General features: G+C 43.9%; 1 protein-coding gene across 1 annotated transcript; it reads left to right on the top strand.

Annotated features, from left to right (window-relative positions):
* The first annotated feature begins 180 nt into the window (after positions 1–180).
* Positions 181–12358, top strand: LOC113018609 (transmembrane protein 151A). The gene is made up of 6 exons (XM_026161775.2): positions 181–590; positions 8631–8951; positions 9579–9713; positions 9984–10123; positions 10228–10267; positions 10462–12358. Exons 1-6 carry the CDS (start codon positions 522–524, stop codon positions 11668–11670), a joined length of 1914 nt encoding a protein of 637 aa, XP_026017560.1. The 5' UTR covers positions 181–521; the 3' UTR covers positions 11671–12358.
* Positions 12359–13154: the final 796 nt, after the last annotated feature.

The raw sequence follows: 13154 nt of genomic DNA, 5'->3' as shown, positions 1-13154 counted from the left end.
GTTGCCGTACTTCGATGCTGCCCGTTTCTCCTCTTCACCTTTGCGCAAAAAATCTAAAAATCGGTGGGGTGTAGCTGGAGAAATCCTTGACTCCGGTTGCCCCCCCTGCGCTGTCGGTCACGCGCTCCCACGTGCACATACACACGCTTGTGTAGCTCGAGCATCACTGGAGGTGGCGTCAGCGGAGACGGTTGTTACGGAGGGTGACGGGGCTTTGACTTTGGCTGCTTCGTGCCGTCTTTCTGTGAGCGCGGAGCCGGAGGATGGAGCAGGTGGAACCAAAGCAGTAAGCGGGGTCAGCGCGAGAGGATGCGGACGGGAGGCAGGGGCTACCTATAAACCAGGAGTAGATGATGCCTATTTGCCGCAGGCCCCGCCATCGTGAAATTATATACCGACTTGCGGCGGATGGGGTGACCGAGCTCCCTGCTCCGCCGGGGAGGTCCCTGCCTTCGGAGGTTACCGGGGAGGGAGCTGCCTGTGCCCCGTTCTGAGGAAGGGAAGGAGTGGCAGGAAAGAAAATGCAGACGGAGGAGGAGACGGCCGCCGCAGAAGAGCCCATTTTGGAGGAAGGGTCGGGAAGAGAGCAGGTAAGGACATTTTTTCCTGTCTCCTTGGGGTTTACATTTCAAACAAGGGTCCAGTTTACCTAAAGGTGGATGTGTTTTCGCTCACAGAAGAACTATCAATGACACAATTTCTGTGTCCCAAACAGCCTGCCGTCTCCATGTATAGTACATGCTTTTATACGCTTATCAGTGTGCTCTTTCATTGACAAAACATGTCTTTGCCGTTGTTCCCTCCGTGATGCCTCACGCAAGGACACGGAGGAGCTTGGTTTAGTGTGAATGGAGATCAGGCTGTGGCTTTAGTAAACAGATAGGGGTGGTAGGGGGCTTAGTATTGATGCGATATGTCTGACAGGGCTGCGTGATGTTACTCTTGGGATGGATGGTCTTTTCTGTATAGTAGACCACGTCTACCTGTCAGCTGTCACCACAGAGATGCAAGAGGGTGACATCACAGTTTAGCCACACACCCACCTTACAGCCAGAATTACACAAGGACACGTAATGTGAAATCACGGAAAACCCTAGCAGTATGTCAGGATTTTCACCCCGGGAGTTACAATATGTTACAGTGTACCTACTCAGCAGTGTGTTTTCTTCTGATTTTCAGCTAATTTTACGAACACATACAAAGCTCATTAGCAGATATCCTTGTCCTTATTACACACATCCCTAACTACTGAAGCCTGCCTCCTGCTGCTGAAAGTCCTCACACAGGGCTCAAATGTTTATGTTTACATCTTGCCTTGAATCACTGTGTGATTACTATATTACCAGACTTAGAACAATCAGCATCATCCACTTAAACGCACTTTATCATGAAAAAAATATAATAATATTATTAATGTAATTTACCAGTGGAGTTTATGACAAGTTTACTAGCGTGACAGAGGCTACTAACGCATTCCCACTGAACGATTTGAAGACAAAGGTGGGGTGTGTTGTAATGCAAGCAGCCTGCCAGTGGCAATATGCTTGTGTCACACTTGGTGGTCAGGTGAGGCAGTACAAGGCTCCCAGTCTTATGGCAAGCCTCTTGGTCACATGTATGGATGCTATAAGGCTGCTACTATTATGTTAGTTGTCCATTAAATAAAAGCCCTTTTTTGCTTATTTGAATTACATATCTGGAAACATTCAAATAAAAATTGCAGTGACAGATTAACTGAAGAGAAAATGAGAGGCACGTCATTCATCTCTCAAGTGAGTAGTCCATTAAAAGACTACTTTGGTTTTATTGGGCTTTAAATACCTTGGCTGGGTGGCAAGCAGAGTAAGTGTATTAATTGTCCAAATACTTTGAAATACACAGTACTTACAAATAAGGACTAATAAAACTGAAAATAAGAGATAAATTAAGCGTTTGGCACCTGAGAAGTGATAATTCATAAACCAATGGATGTAATGTGTGGACTAGGAACGCCTGTTAAAAGATACCTTTCACTTACAGTCCTCTGTCTGTATCCGTTCCTGCAGTGCAGACAGTGCAGTGTAATGCAATGATTTCAACCTGCATCTCTTCTCTGCCTCCATTACTCTTTTCATCTTCCCCTCCTGGTTTCCTTCCTGTTTTTTTGCCCAGTGGAGTTTACAGCCTCGTCCTCCTATCCCCCATCGTACTCGACTCTCCCACTCAAGCGTTTCCACACTCATATTTCCCTCAATTGCATTCACTTTGCGCCACATGGGAATGCATACATATATGCACTCTTATGCAGGCATTGCTACAAATGAAGCAGAATTGAATGATTAAGATTTAAAATTGTAGCTCATACTCTTCCATACATACAAACACTCGTGCCATATTTCCATTAGCGGGAAGGTTCGTCACATCAAAGCAGGCGTTTCTAATTTCCTTCTAAGTTTCACTCGCGAATCATGAAAACTACATTCCACCACATGAGACGCCGCTCATCATCAGGAGGGCGAGGGAAAACTGTCATGTGAAAAGAGCCAGAGGAGCTGAAAAAAGCATGTAAACTTAACAAGAATAGAAACGAAATGTGTCAACAGCCACAAAACCTGACTCGACAAAGAGAAACGTTACAACTCGCTGAGAGACAAACAAGAATAGCTTTTTCTAAAATTAACACACAAGCAATGCTCTCAATTCTTTGTTTGAATGTTTGTATTCAGTCATTATGTTTGATATTAAACATGATTTTTCTTTATTTCTTCATGCCTGTGATAGTATCTTGTTGATACTGTTGTTGTCATTTGCTACAATAACAGTTATATATTAGCAAGCAATGACCTTCTACATACAGATGGAGACTAGACTTATACTGAGAGGTTTCTGTGAAAACTTTTAGCATCCACCATTCGGATCTACAGTATTGTAACTAACATGGATTCAGGCTCACGTATAGGCCAACCTCTGCCTTCACTGATATTTAATTTATGAATAGGAGATGTCATTGTTTGGTCTGTAGTCTCCACTGAGCACACTCCAACACGGAGCAATAATGATGATAGCGTTATGAGTGTATGATGACACACTGCTGCCACATCAAGTGGTAATAATTTGTTTGCTGCCACCGAACAGTTAGTAGAAACCTGACATCTCCAAATGACTCCCTCCAGTTGTGTTGAAATGACATAATTTTTAGCAGAGCACTGTAAGCATCAGCAGCACATTTTCCTTTCTTCGCTCCCTCACTTCATTTGCCACCCACACGCTAGGATTGCTAATTATAGCTGCTCCAGTCACACCTAACCAGCTGAATCAGTATGAGCTGAAGCACGGAAGGACGGGAGAGCAGCACACGTTTTCTATTAGACACCTTAATACGGAGAGAGGGTTGTACGATCCTTTCGTGCGAAGCGCACAAACACGGTTAACGGGGAAAGGCCTGTGAGTGTTTTAGTTAGTAGAAGCAGGATGTATCGGATGTTTGCTCAGGATGTTCAAAATTACTTCTTTAAAATCTTGTTCACAGATCAAGCTGGTCCAAGATATAAAAAAACAGCCATCTGCAGTCATTGTGGGTGCTCGGGATGCTTCTCGAATGTAGATTGTGTCAAAGTGTCTGCGTTTTGAGCCCAGCAAAACTTTGTCAAGTAGTATGTTTTATGCATATTTAACCCTGAAACGATGCCATTAATGCAACAGAATATGTCGTGTCAGAGCCACTCGCCCTCTTCAAAAGAGCTTCTAAGGAGAGCAGTTCAGACTTTCAGTATGAAATAGGAAAGATGACACCCTCCAGGCTGGGCTATATAGATTTCTTTGCATAATGGTGTCAAGGAAACTGAGATTTCATTTTGATCTGTTGCAGCCAGAGTTGTTTTTATAGACAAAAGTGTTGATTGTTGGTCAGTCCTTCAGGAGGTCGGTGGTGGGCAAAAGTCTTGAGTCACCCCTCATTTCTTGCAGTATGTAAGGGAAAACAGATTTGTACAATTTGAACAAGCGTGAAAGTAAATATTTTAGTGGGGTAAGATGAAAATCTGTTGGCACTTTTCTGCCTTTGTAATTCCATCAATTTTGACAAGATCTCCAACACCAGTGGCTGAAAGCAGCTCCAAACCATGACAGAGCCAAACTGTGTTTTACAAAGGGCTGTAGACGCCCACAGTGTAATTCCTCTGACCTTCTCCATCCATACATACGTGAAAACTATTTGAACCAGCATCTTCACATTTGGATTCATCACTCCATACGTCCTGTTGTCACAGATATCCAGTCCATTTCTTGTGTAATTTGGTATACCTCAGCCTCTGCTCCATTTCCCTTCATTAAAAATGACTTCCTGACAGCCACCCGTCCACTGAGACTGTTTCTGATGAGGCTTCAGTGTACAGCAGATGGATCAACTGAAGGTTCAGCCTCTCTCAGGTCCTGTGTCAGGTCTTTGCTAGACTTTTTCTCTTGTTTCTTAACGTTAATTTCAGATACTGTTCAATACTGTTGTTTGTTTTAGTGTAGACACAACACTGGTTCATCTTTTGAGTTAGGTGCCTTTTTATGCCTGAACGATTCACAGATCAGTGTTAAGTAAACAAACAAAAAACATTCCTCTGAAGATGATATATGAAAGATCAGCGTTGCTAAAAGTTAGTGGAGTCTATTCAACATAGTTAACCTTACTCTGCAGTGAATACAACATCTGATTGTGTTCATTCAGTAGCAAAGAAAGCGTTTACTGATGTCATAGATCATTGTTCGTTCTAGGGCTGCCACAAACGATTATTTTGACTAGTCACCGATTATTTTTGCGATTAGTCGACTAATCAGATCATGCATCCATTGGACGTAAACGTACAGCTTATTGCACCAGCAGCATCTGCTCTTATATAACTATCATTAGCTTACAGCTTGAAGTGTTTAAGGTATGTGCTAACTAAAAATAACGACAAGATGATAGTTTATTAAATTTTAATGACATTTGCAGATTGTTTCGGTGAAACAGACATCTCCGAAAACGTCGGAGCGCTTTTAAAAATATGTGGTATCTTGATAAACCGAGCAGATATTTGAGGTTTACACAGCTACATTCTCACCTGAAAATATGTTAAACTTTATTTTGTGACCCAGAAAGAATAATAAGAGTAATATTAAAACTAACTAGCGGCCGCCATCATTGAAAACTACGCTAGGCTGCACTATGAAATATGGGACACCGTTTCTTCTTCTTCGGGGTTTAACGGCAGCTGGCATCCTTGTACATGCAGTGCTGCCATCTTCTGTTTCAGTCCGTTATTACACTCTTAAATCCTACTACCGGTACTTATTCCTGCGTCTTTTGTGATCTTACAAAGCTTCAAACGACGCGTCGACTATTAAATCAGTCGTCGACGTTTTTAATAGTCGACGCAATCGTGGCAGCCCTAGTTCGTTCTCCACAGACTTCTGGACAACTTGAGGTCTTTTTGCAAACAAATACAGTATAAATGTTGGATGTACCTTTCCGTAGCTGTGACTGCGAAAAGGTGTATAACAGCTTTCTGACTTGACCTCTTTAACCTCCTAGGACGTGGCGTCCACATGTGTGGACATCACATTTTGGGTTATTTAGACCAAAATACTCAATTTTGCTTCAGCTTTTAGACCTGCAATCTCAGACCATCTTTTACCTACAGTCTATGACTGAATCTGCATGCTTTCAGAGGACACTGAGCTGTGGCTCCCGTTCATGCTGTAAATCTCACCTAAGTTGTCAAGCTGTCGTTTTAAGCTGTCACATGGTTACGATGAGAATAATAAGTCAACAATAATTAAGGACCCACAAATGCAACACGCCTGGTTTCTGCTGCTGATAATTATTCATGAATTGGGCTGAATATTGACAATAGCCTTCCAAATCCCCTGCTAGTATTACTGTTTTTAGTATTAAAGCTTTTTTGGTTTTCAGTAAAGTTTTCTTTTTTGCTATTTTTGTAGTACAAAATCTTTGTTTGTTTTTTCTAAATCAGTTCTTTCAGCAATCCTTTGCCTCACCTAAAAATATTTTCTGGTCCACATAGTTGCACACTCTGGTTTTTTTTTTTTTTTTTTTTTGTAGGCTCAAATATCCTGGTAGAATAATAATTACTAAGGAGGTGTTAGTAGGAGCTTTTCCTCCTTTGAAGTTACTTCTACTCCACTAAAGACTTTCAGTTTTCTGAAGACAACTACTTGTGTGCATTGTTGCTGGATTTGGAATTTGACCCTCCATTAGTGGCTGTGTAATAATTAAAATGGCCTCTCAGTCCCATATATGGTGTATAATTCCCATTACTGTAAATAGCTGGCGTCATGCAGAGTTGATGGTTGACAGAGTGCTCTGATGTTTCATCTTTCACTGGAATTTGTGTGGTGACTTACGGCACTGGTTTATTTGACTATGCTCACTAAGTCGTGCTAAAGCTCTGGCACTCAGGTTTCTTCACCTGTGGGACAGAGAATGGCTCATACTGACAAAAGCTGACTGGGATAAGTGCTTACAGGAATAATCTGACTCCTGTCTTGGGCTGATTGTACCCACACTGGCATCACGGCTGCAGATTCTTGTTGAAAATGCTTGACACATTTTTTTTGGTACTGCTGGAGTATTTTCTTCTTCTTTTGGGTAATAGGTAAACGACAAAAGAGGTTTGGTGCCAGAAGGACAAAATAAGGGCACAAGAGGGAGGGAGACGGTGGAAAAGGATGGATTTTGGCAGTGGAGTTCTCTGGAGAGAGGTGCACTCTGTCACTGCTGCTGGCTCTTTAGCTTCTCTCCCTCTCTCCTCATCCTCCTCTTCTTATTTAGCTTCCTTTCATACTTGCATTCATGAAAAGTTCATGACCGTTTCTCTGTCTCCCCTCACACTCCTCATCCCCTCCCCCTACGCTACACTCTTAGCCCAATCAATCCACTTAGAGACAGACTTTGAAAGAGGATGTAACAGAGGAGACATGGAGGGTGGGGTTGGCAGGCGAGGACAGAGTGAGGCGAGGTAAAAGTTCTGATTGGTGGGTACAAAATGCTTAGGAGCTCGGGGAGTAGATTTGGGGGAGGAGGAGGAAAAAGAGATTGCATAAGAATAAACAAATGAAAGAAGATGTGAATACGAGAAGCATTAAATATGATATGAAGTTGGTACCACGGATCATTTTCATTTTCTTAAAGGCAGCAAACCTATTTTTAGAATCTTAAGGCCTGCACTTGGATGCTTTTTGGCAGCTTTTGCAGAGTGATAACAGACTGGTGGAGTGTAGATGCCCTTCTCTCTGCCTTTCACTGCTCGCCCTTGACGTACAGTAGTGAAAAATGTCTGTGTGTGTGTGTACAGTTAATGTGAGCCTGAGTCTGTTTGCACAGTCACGTATAGACACAAAAAGTAAATCATTAAAGGTTAAGGTACAGACATATTATCAGCTGAGGATAAGGTAAGATTTGCAGTAACATTGGTATATGTTTCAGGCAAGACGCGCAAATGTCCTCTGAAATCATGGGTGCACATTTGTGCGTGTTTGTGTGCTGTGCATCCACCAAGATCTGCTAGCAAATATAGCAAATAGCAAATTGAGGCTCTGTTGTGGTGCGCAGGGAGAAAGTGAAGGATATGAGAGTGTGTGTGTGAGTGATATACTGTAGAAGGAGGGAGGAGAGGGGCCAGTGTGTGAGATAAATGGAGGGCGTGATGTGCTGACAGGACGAGCAGACTTGACTGAGAGGAGGAAAGGACAATGGTGTCATCCCATCTTTTTTTTCCTTCTTTTCGTCATCTGCTTTGTTGCTCTTTCGCCTTGTCGCCTTCACCACAGGGGAGACATCAACGCAGACACAAATAAGCACCCTTTGTCACATGAAACAGTTCAGGTGTGTGTTAAATGTGTTCCTTTCTCATCACGTTTTTATGAGGTATGCATAAAAATGAGGTATGTTTGTTTTTTTTTCCTTTTGGCACAAGCAGTCTGTCTTTCTGTCCTTCATTCACACACACACAAACTGCAGCAATGCTGATATGCTCCTGATGTTGGAGCGGAGTCAGTTGGCTAGAGAACCGTCTAGAAGCATCGTTCTCATCTAAATTATTCACATACTCTCTGCTGGCTGCATTACAGTGCTGAGAAACGTGCATGCTGGCGTGAGTATGGATAGAGATAGCAAGACTGAAAAGAATGAGGCGCATTAGACCATCTATGTCTGTATATCTCAAATGTGTGTGCGTACGTATATGTGTGTGTTTGAGTGCGCTGTAATATGATGTCTCCACAGTGCAAGTCAGGCTGTGTGCACTTAGAGAGTGGTATAAGCAGTGTGTGTGTGTTCCTAATATGCAGCACTTATCCTGTGATGGGAGTGGGGCAGCGTAATGCATTCCTTTGGTGAAGACCTCAGCTTACACACTTTCTCTGTAATGTGACACTGTTTACCAAACAGGAAGAATGTGGTTATTAAAACCTCAGCAGGTACAGAAAACCTGTGTTGCGTCCTTTACAAACATTTTGTGTTCAGCAGCATTGATTGTCACCTGTCTGGCTTTATTAATGAGGCATATTTAGAGGCATGTTGCGTTGTTTATCACTCTCGTGGCTGCCAATGTGTGTAGTCTTGTGGCTCAGCTGTTTTTTTCCTCTCTGTGCCTCCACAGCAACGGCCAGTCCAACAGTCTCTGGCCTCTTCCCTTTGTCGGGAGTCCCACTGGAAGTGCCTCCTCCTGACCCTCCTCATGTACGGCTGTTTTGCCACGCTGGCCTGGTGCGCTCTCTGTCGCGTACCCGTTCTGGGCTCCTCCTCCGTATCTGCTGACGGCACCTCGGCGGCCTATTACATCCAGCATTTGGAAAGTCCGTGTTCTAGTGGTTACGTGTACATCCCACTGGCCTTCCTGGCCATGCTGTATGTGGTTTACCTGGTGGAGTGTTGGCACTGCTTCTCCAAGACGGCCATGTTGGCTCATGCTGAATTCCAGGTATGTGTCAAAGTTATAGCCTGTATTTTGAAGGTGGGTGTAATGGGCTCGAGTGAGGTGATTCCAGCACGAAACAGAAAGACGCTGAAAGAGAAATCTAGAAAGACCTGTTATTAAAAAAACAAATCTGTTCACTTAGTGATTGTTTTTTGTGTCTGGAATCCTTAAAATGGTTAAACCAGTAAAAATAATGATTAAAAAAAGAAAATCCTCACTTCAAGGAAGCCTGAATTAAATTTGTAATATTTCATGAGGAGCGTCATTATACAGCTTCCTTCCCTACATGTGGAAATTAGCTGACCGAGGGTTTTGCTGTTTTTTGGTTACTTCTGGCCTGTCCTTTGTCTGTCTCCAAACGTAGAGCTGTTTGTCTGTCTCTACTAAGAAGGAAACAATAGAAGGACAAAAATAATCCCACAATAACCAAACCATCACCAGCCTGCACAGCTTTAAACTGTATGCAGATAGTAAAACAACTCTTTCTGCTTCTGCTGTGATTGCACGTTTTAGGCAATGTTATGTCTTTATCTCGTTTTTAACACATCAGGCAGCAAGTTGGTTGTAGAAAGTGTAAAACATTGTGACATGTTTTAAAGCAGCCTTGTTTTACCTCATTGTTTTACACAGGAAGTATACGAGCGTGTGCAGAGACTTCAGCAGGCCACACCCTGTATTTGGTGGAAGGCCATCAGCTATCACTACGTGAGGAGGACCAGACAGGTGACAAGATACCGCAATGGAGATGCATATACGACCACACAGGTGAGGACACTTTTCTGGTTCTACACACTCACGTTTCACCCTTCCTGTTATCCTGACTGCTTTTGATATAGTGAATGTTGTTGAGCTGTGACAAACAGCTGTTCACAGAAGGCAAAAAATTCCATACAGCTGAGTTTTATTCGTGCTGGAACATATTTTGAAAATAAAAATGTCCCTCTAGTATCACACATCCTGCTTTCCTTCCTCCTCTCCTTTTTTCTTCATCATTATTCGACCTCTTTGTCCGTGCCCTGCTTTTTTCTTCTTCAGGTCTACCATGAGCGGGTGAACACTCATGCCTCAAGTTCTGAGTTTGACTACGCCCGCTATGGTGTCAAAGACGTGTCAAAGGAGCTGTTGGACCTGCAGCAACACCCTGCTGTTCGCCTGCGTTTCACAAAGTGTTTCAGGTATCAGCGAGACATCAAATTTAAACCTGTATGACTTTGATTGTTAAAAGGTTTACCTTCTTTTTAAGGTGAAATAGATAGTGACTCATTTTTGTGTTCTTTAGCTTTTCAAGTGCACGTGCTGAAGCTGCCTACCTCACCCAGGTAAGATGTGAGGGATCAATGAATGCGATTCATTTTGTTCTTTATTTTTTTTAAGCTTAAACAAATGTCCATTTTCATTTTAAATCAAAAATACGAAGCATTTGAATCAGTAAATTTCTTAAATATTGGTAATAATTTAGCATTAAATCTTATACAGTGTTTTACTTTTTGATTTTTTTCTCTGTAATTGCAAGCGAGCACGCTTCTTTGGGGAGAACGAGGGGCTTGATGACTACATGGAGGCCAGGGAGGGAATGCACCTTAAAAACGTGGATTTCCGCGAACACATCCTAGCATTCTCCGATCCGGCTCACCAGCCGTGGTTCTCCAGGCACAAGGTGTTCTGGCTGGCTTCAGCTTTCCTCCTGTCGTGGCCGCTGCGAGTTGTGTCGGAATACCGCACAGCGTATGTCCACTACCACGTGGAGAAGCTGTTCGGGGAGGACGAGGATACCGTTGGGGGAGTCGGTGGAGGAGGGCCAGGCGGAGGTGGAAGAGGGGACGGCGTTGAAGGAGGGACTGAGAATGGAATCCACCCAGGAGGAATTTCGATTGGCATTGGTGTGAATGGGACAAGCTACAGAGCCATCTCTCGTGTCAACACGGTGGACATGACAGAATTGGAGTGGCACATTCGCTGTAACCAACAGATGGTCCCGAGCTACTCTGAAGCCCTCCTTATGGACTTAGAAACGAGTGGGGGGACAAACCCTACAGCCTCCACACCTATCTCTGGGCCTCAAGGCATCACTCCCAGCCAGGGGACCAACCCCCCTCCTCTGGCTTTGCCTGTGGTGTTCAACTCGGCTTACCTCCTTCAGAGCTGCCCCCGATGCCGGCGGACCACATCGAGTGCCAGTCTTCCATCCAGGCTAAGGGCTTCAATGGGAACCACAGCCCTCCTGAACGCTACAGTGGCAGGGATCAGAGCAGCAGGGCAAGGAGGTGGGGGTATGGGAGGGAGACTGGTGCTCAGTCGGAGCGGGTTCTCTCTCGGGAGACTTGGAGGTGGTCGCCAGAACAGCCTGTTTCATTCAAGAAGCATGGGGGGTGGGCTGGGAGGAAGTAGGGAAGATGGAGGAGGAGGAGGGGTAAGTGGTGGAGGGGGTGGAGGTGGTGGAGGATTCCTTGGGTTAGGTTCAAGACAGAACAACGAGGAGACCAGAGGAGTGCTTGAAGGGGAAGGTGACGATGACGAGGAAGAAGAGCAGGAGCAGAGGAGGAGGGAAGATAGAGGAAGAGGAAGGAGAGAGAGGGATGAGGAGGCAGAGCAAGACAACGCAGGGGGAGGAGAGGCGAGAGAGGGTGAGAGGGATCGGCCTCCATCCTATCAGGATGCGTTCTTCTTCCCCGTCCTCATTATACACGGCGAGGAGAGCTGCCATGCCGGAGACGACATGTGATGAAGAGAAAAATAAAAACACTGAGAGCGAGAATGTACAGGCACAGGCTGAGGGAGATGAAAGAAGAGAGGAAGGATGCATAGAGAGAAGAAAGGATTCAGACAGAACACAGTGAGAGAGGTAAGAAAGACAAAACAGGAGAGATGTAGGGAAAAGAGAAGATACTGTCAGAGGAACTGGGAAAGCAAACGAAGGAGATATGACAAATACAGTGCATACTGTAAAAAGTCAGTAAACCCACTAGATCAGAAGAAGAGAGCTGATAGAGAGTGCAGCAGCGAGGTGAGATAGAGTCTAAGACAAGGAGCAAGGGCAAGAAAATCTTTGCAATTTTAGGTGACGGATTGGATAATTTGGAAGACTGCAAAGTTAGAAATGTCTATCTTCAGCTATATCGGAGCAGGAGTGGGAGGGGTAACAAGTCTAAAGATAGCAGCTTGGAGAGGCAGTGGAGAGACACCAAACCAGCTGAGAGGTAGTGGAGTTTGTTGTTGTCTAATCTTTCTTTAACACAAATGAAAGACTACAAAAAGGGAATTTAAAGAATAATATATAGAGAGAGGAACTGAGAATCGGGCCAATTTAAAGAATCAAAATTGATAAGAGGTTATAAATAATTCAGATGTGGGAATAAATAGATCATGTAAAATACAGCGTAGTAAAGTAGAGCAAAAGACATCAGCATGCAGGACACGCAGGCTAAGAAGAATCCAAAATGGACACAGACCAGATTACCCTAAATCTCATTTTTCCATTTGACAGATTCTTAAAAGCTAGAAAATAAAATTATCCAAAAGATAATCACAAAAGGAGGAGGAGGGGGGAGATGTAGGACTGATCACAGACACAACAACCTCTGAACAACAATCCTGACCTTGAATCTAATCAGGAAATCCAAATATCATTCGAACAGGTGAGAAGATTCAGTCAGATTCACCGTTATGACCTCACACGGCACCTCTAACAGAAGGCAGTAACAATAAAAGAGGAGAAGCATTGATTTCCTCCCCGTCTCGTCATGCTGTATTACGTCTTATTTCACCATTAGCTTCCCCACCACTCTATCCATTACTGTTATAGAGCCGATAGGAAAAAAACTCCATAAAAGTAGAGCAGTCGCTTCCTCTACTTCTCAGCGCTGCCCTGCCCGTCTTCTCCCCTCTGTCCATTTTATCACATGTCCTGTCTTTCTTCTTTCTATTGCTAAAAAACTAGTGAGGAGCATCATATATTTGGAAGAAGCAAATGTTGCATTAACACAGTGAACTCCCCCATCCTCTCACCCCACTCCATCCTTCTGCTCCTCCTTTTATTTTTTTTTCAAGCGGTTGATATATGACACCCTCCTCGCTCCTGTAGGCGACGAGATCGCATTTTCACATATCACATCTCCCCGAGGCTGAGGTTTCCTCTCAGTGACCATATTTTATAAACTGGATTTTCCCCCCACTTGTGTAACGTTATTGTGACCTTTACGCCTGTGC

This window comes from Astatotilapia calliptera, chromosome 3 (genome assembly GCF_964374335.1).
Source record: "Astatotilapia calliptera chromosome 3, fAstCal68.1, whole genome shotgun sequence".
In the NCBI taxonomy this organism is placed as follows: domain Eukaryota; kingdom Metazoa; phylum Chordata; class Actinopteri; order Cichliformes; family Cichlidae; genus Astatotilapia; species Astatotilapia calliptera.
Note: the sequence above shows the minus strand (reverse complement) of the source record. Positions and strands in the feature narration are given on the sequence as shown.

Excerpts from the sequence above, each read along its gene's own strand:
- LOC113018609 (XM_026161775.2), top strand. The coding sequence starts at position 522 with ATGCAGACGGAGGAGGAGACGGCCGCCGCAGAAGAGCCCATTTTGGAG. Across the intron at positions 591-8,630 it reads AAGGGTCGGGAAGAGAGCAG|CAACGGCCAGTCCAACAGTC; the intron begins GTAAGGACATTT and ends GTGCCTCCACAG. Across the intron at positions 10,268-10,461 it reads AAGCTGCCTACCTCACCCAG|CGAGCACGCTTCTTTGGGGA; the intron begins GTAAGATGTGAG and ends TGTAATTGCAAG.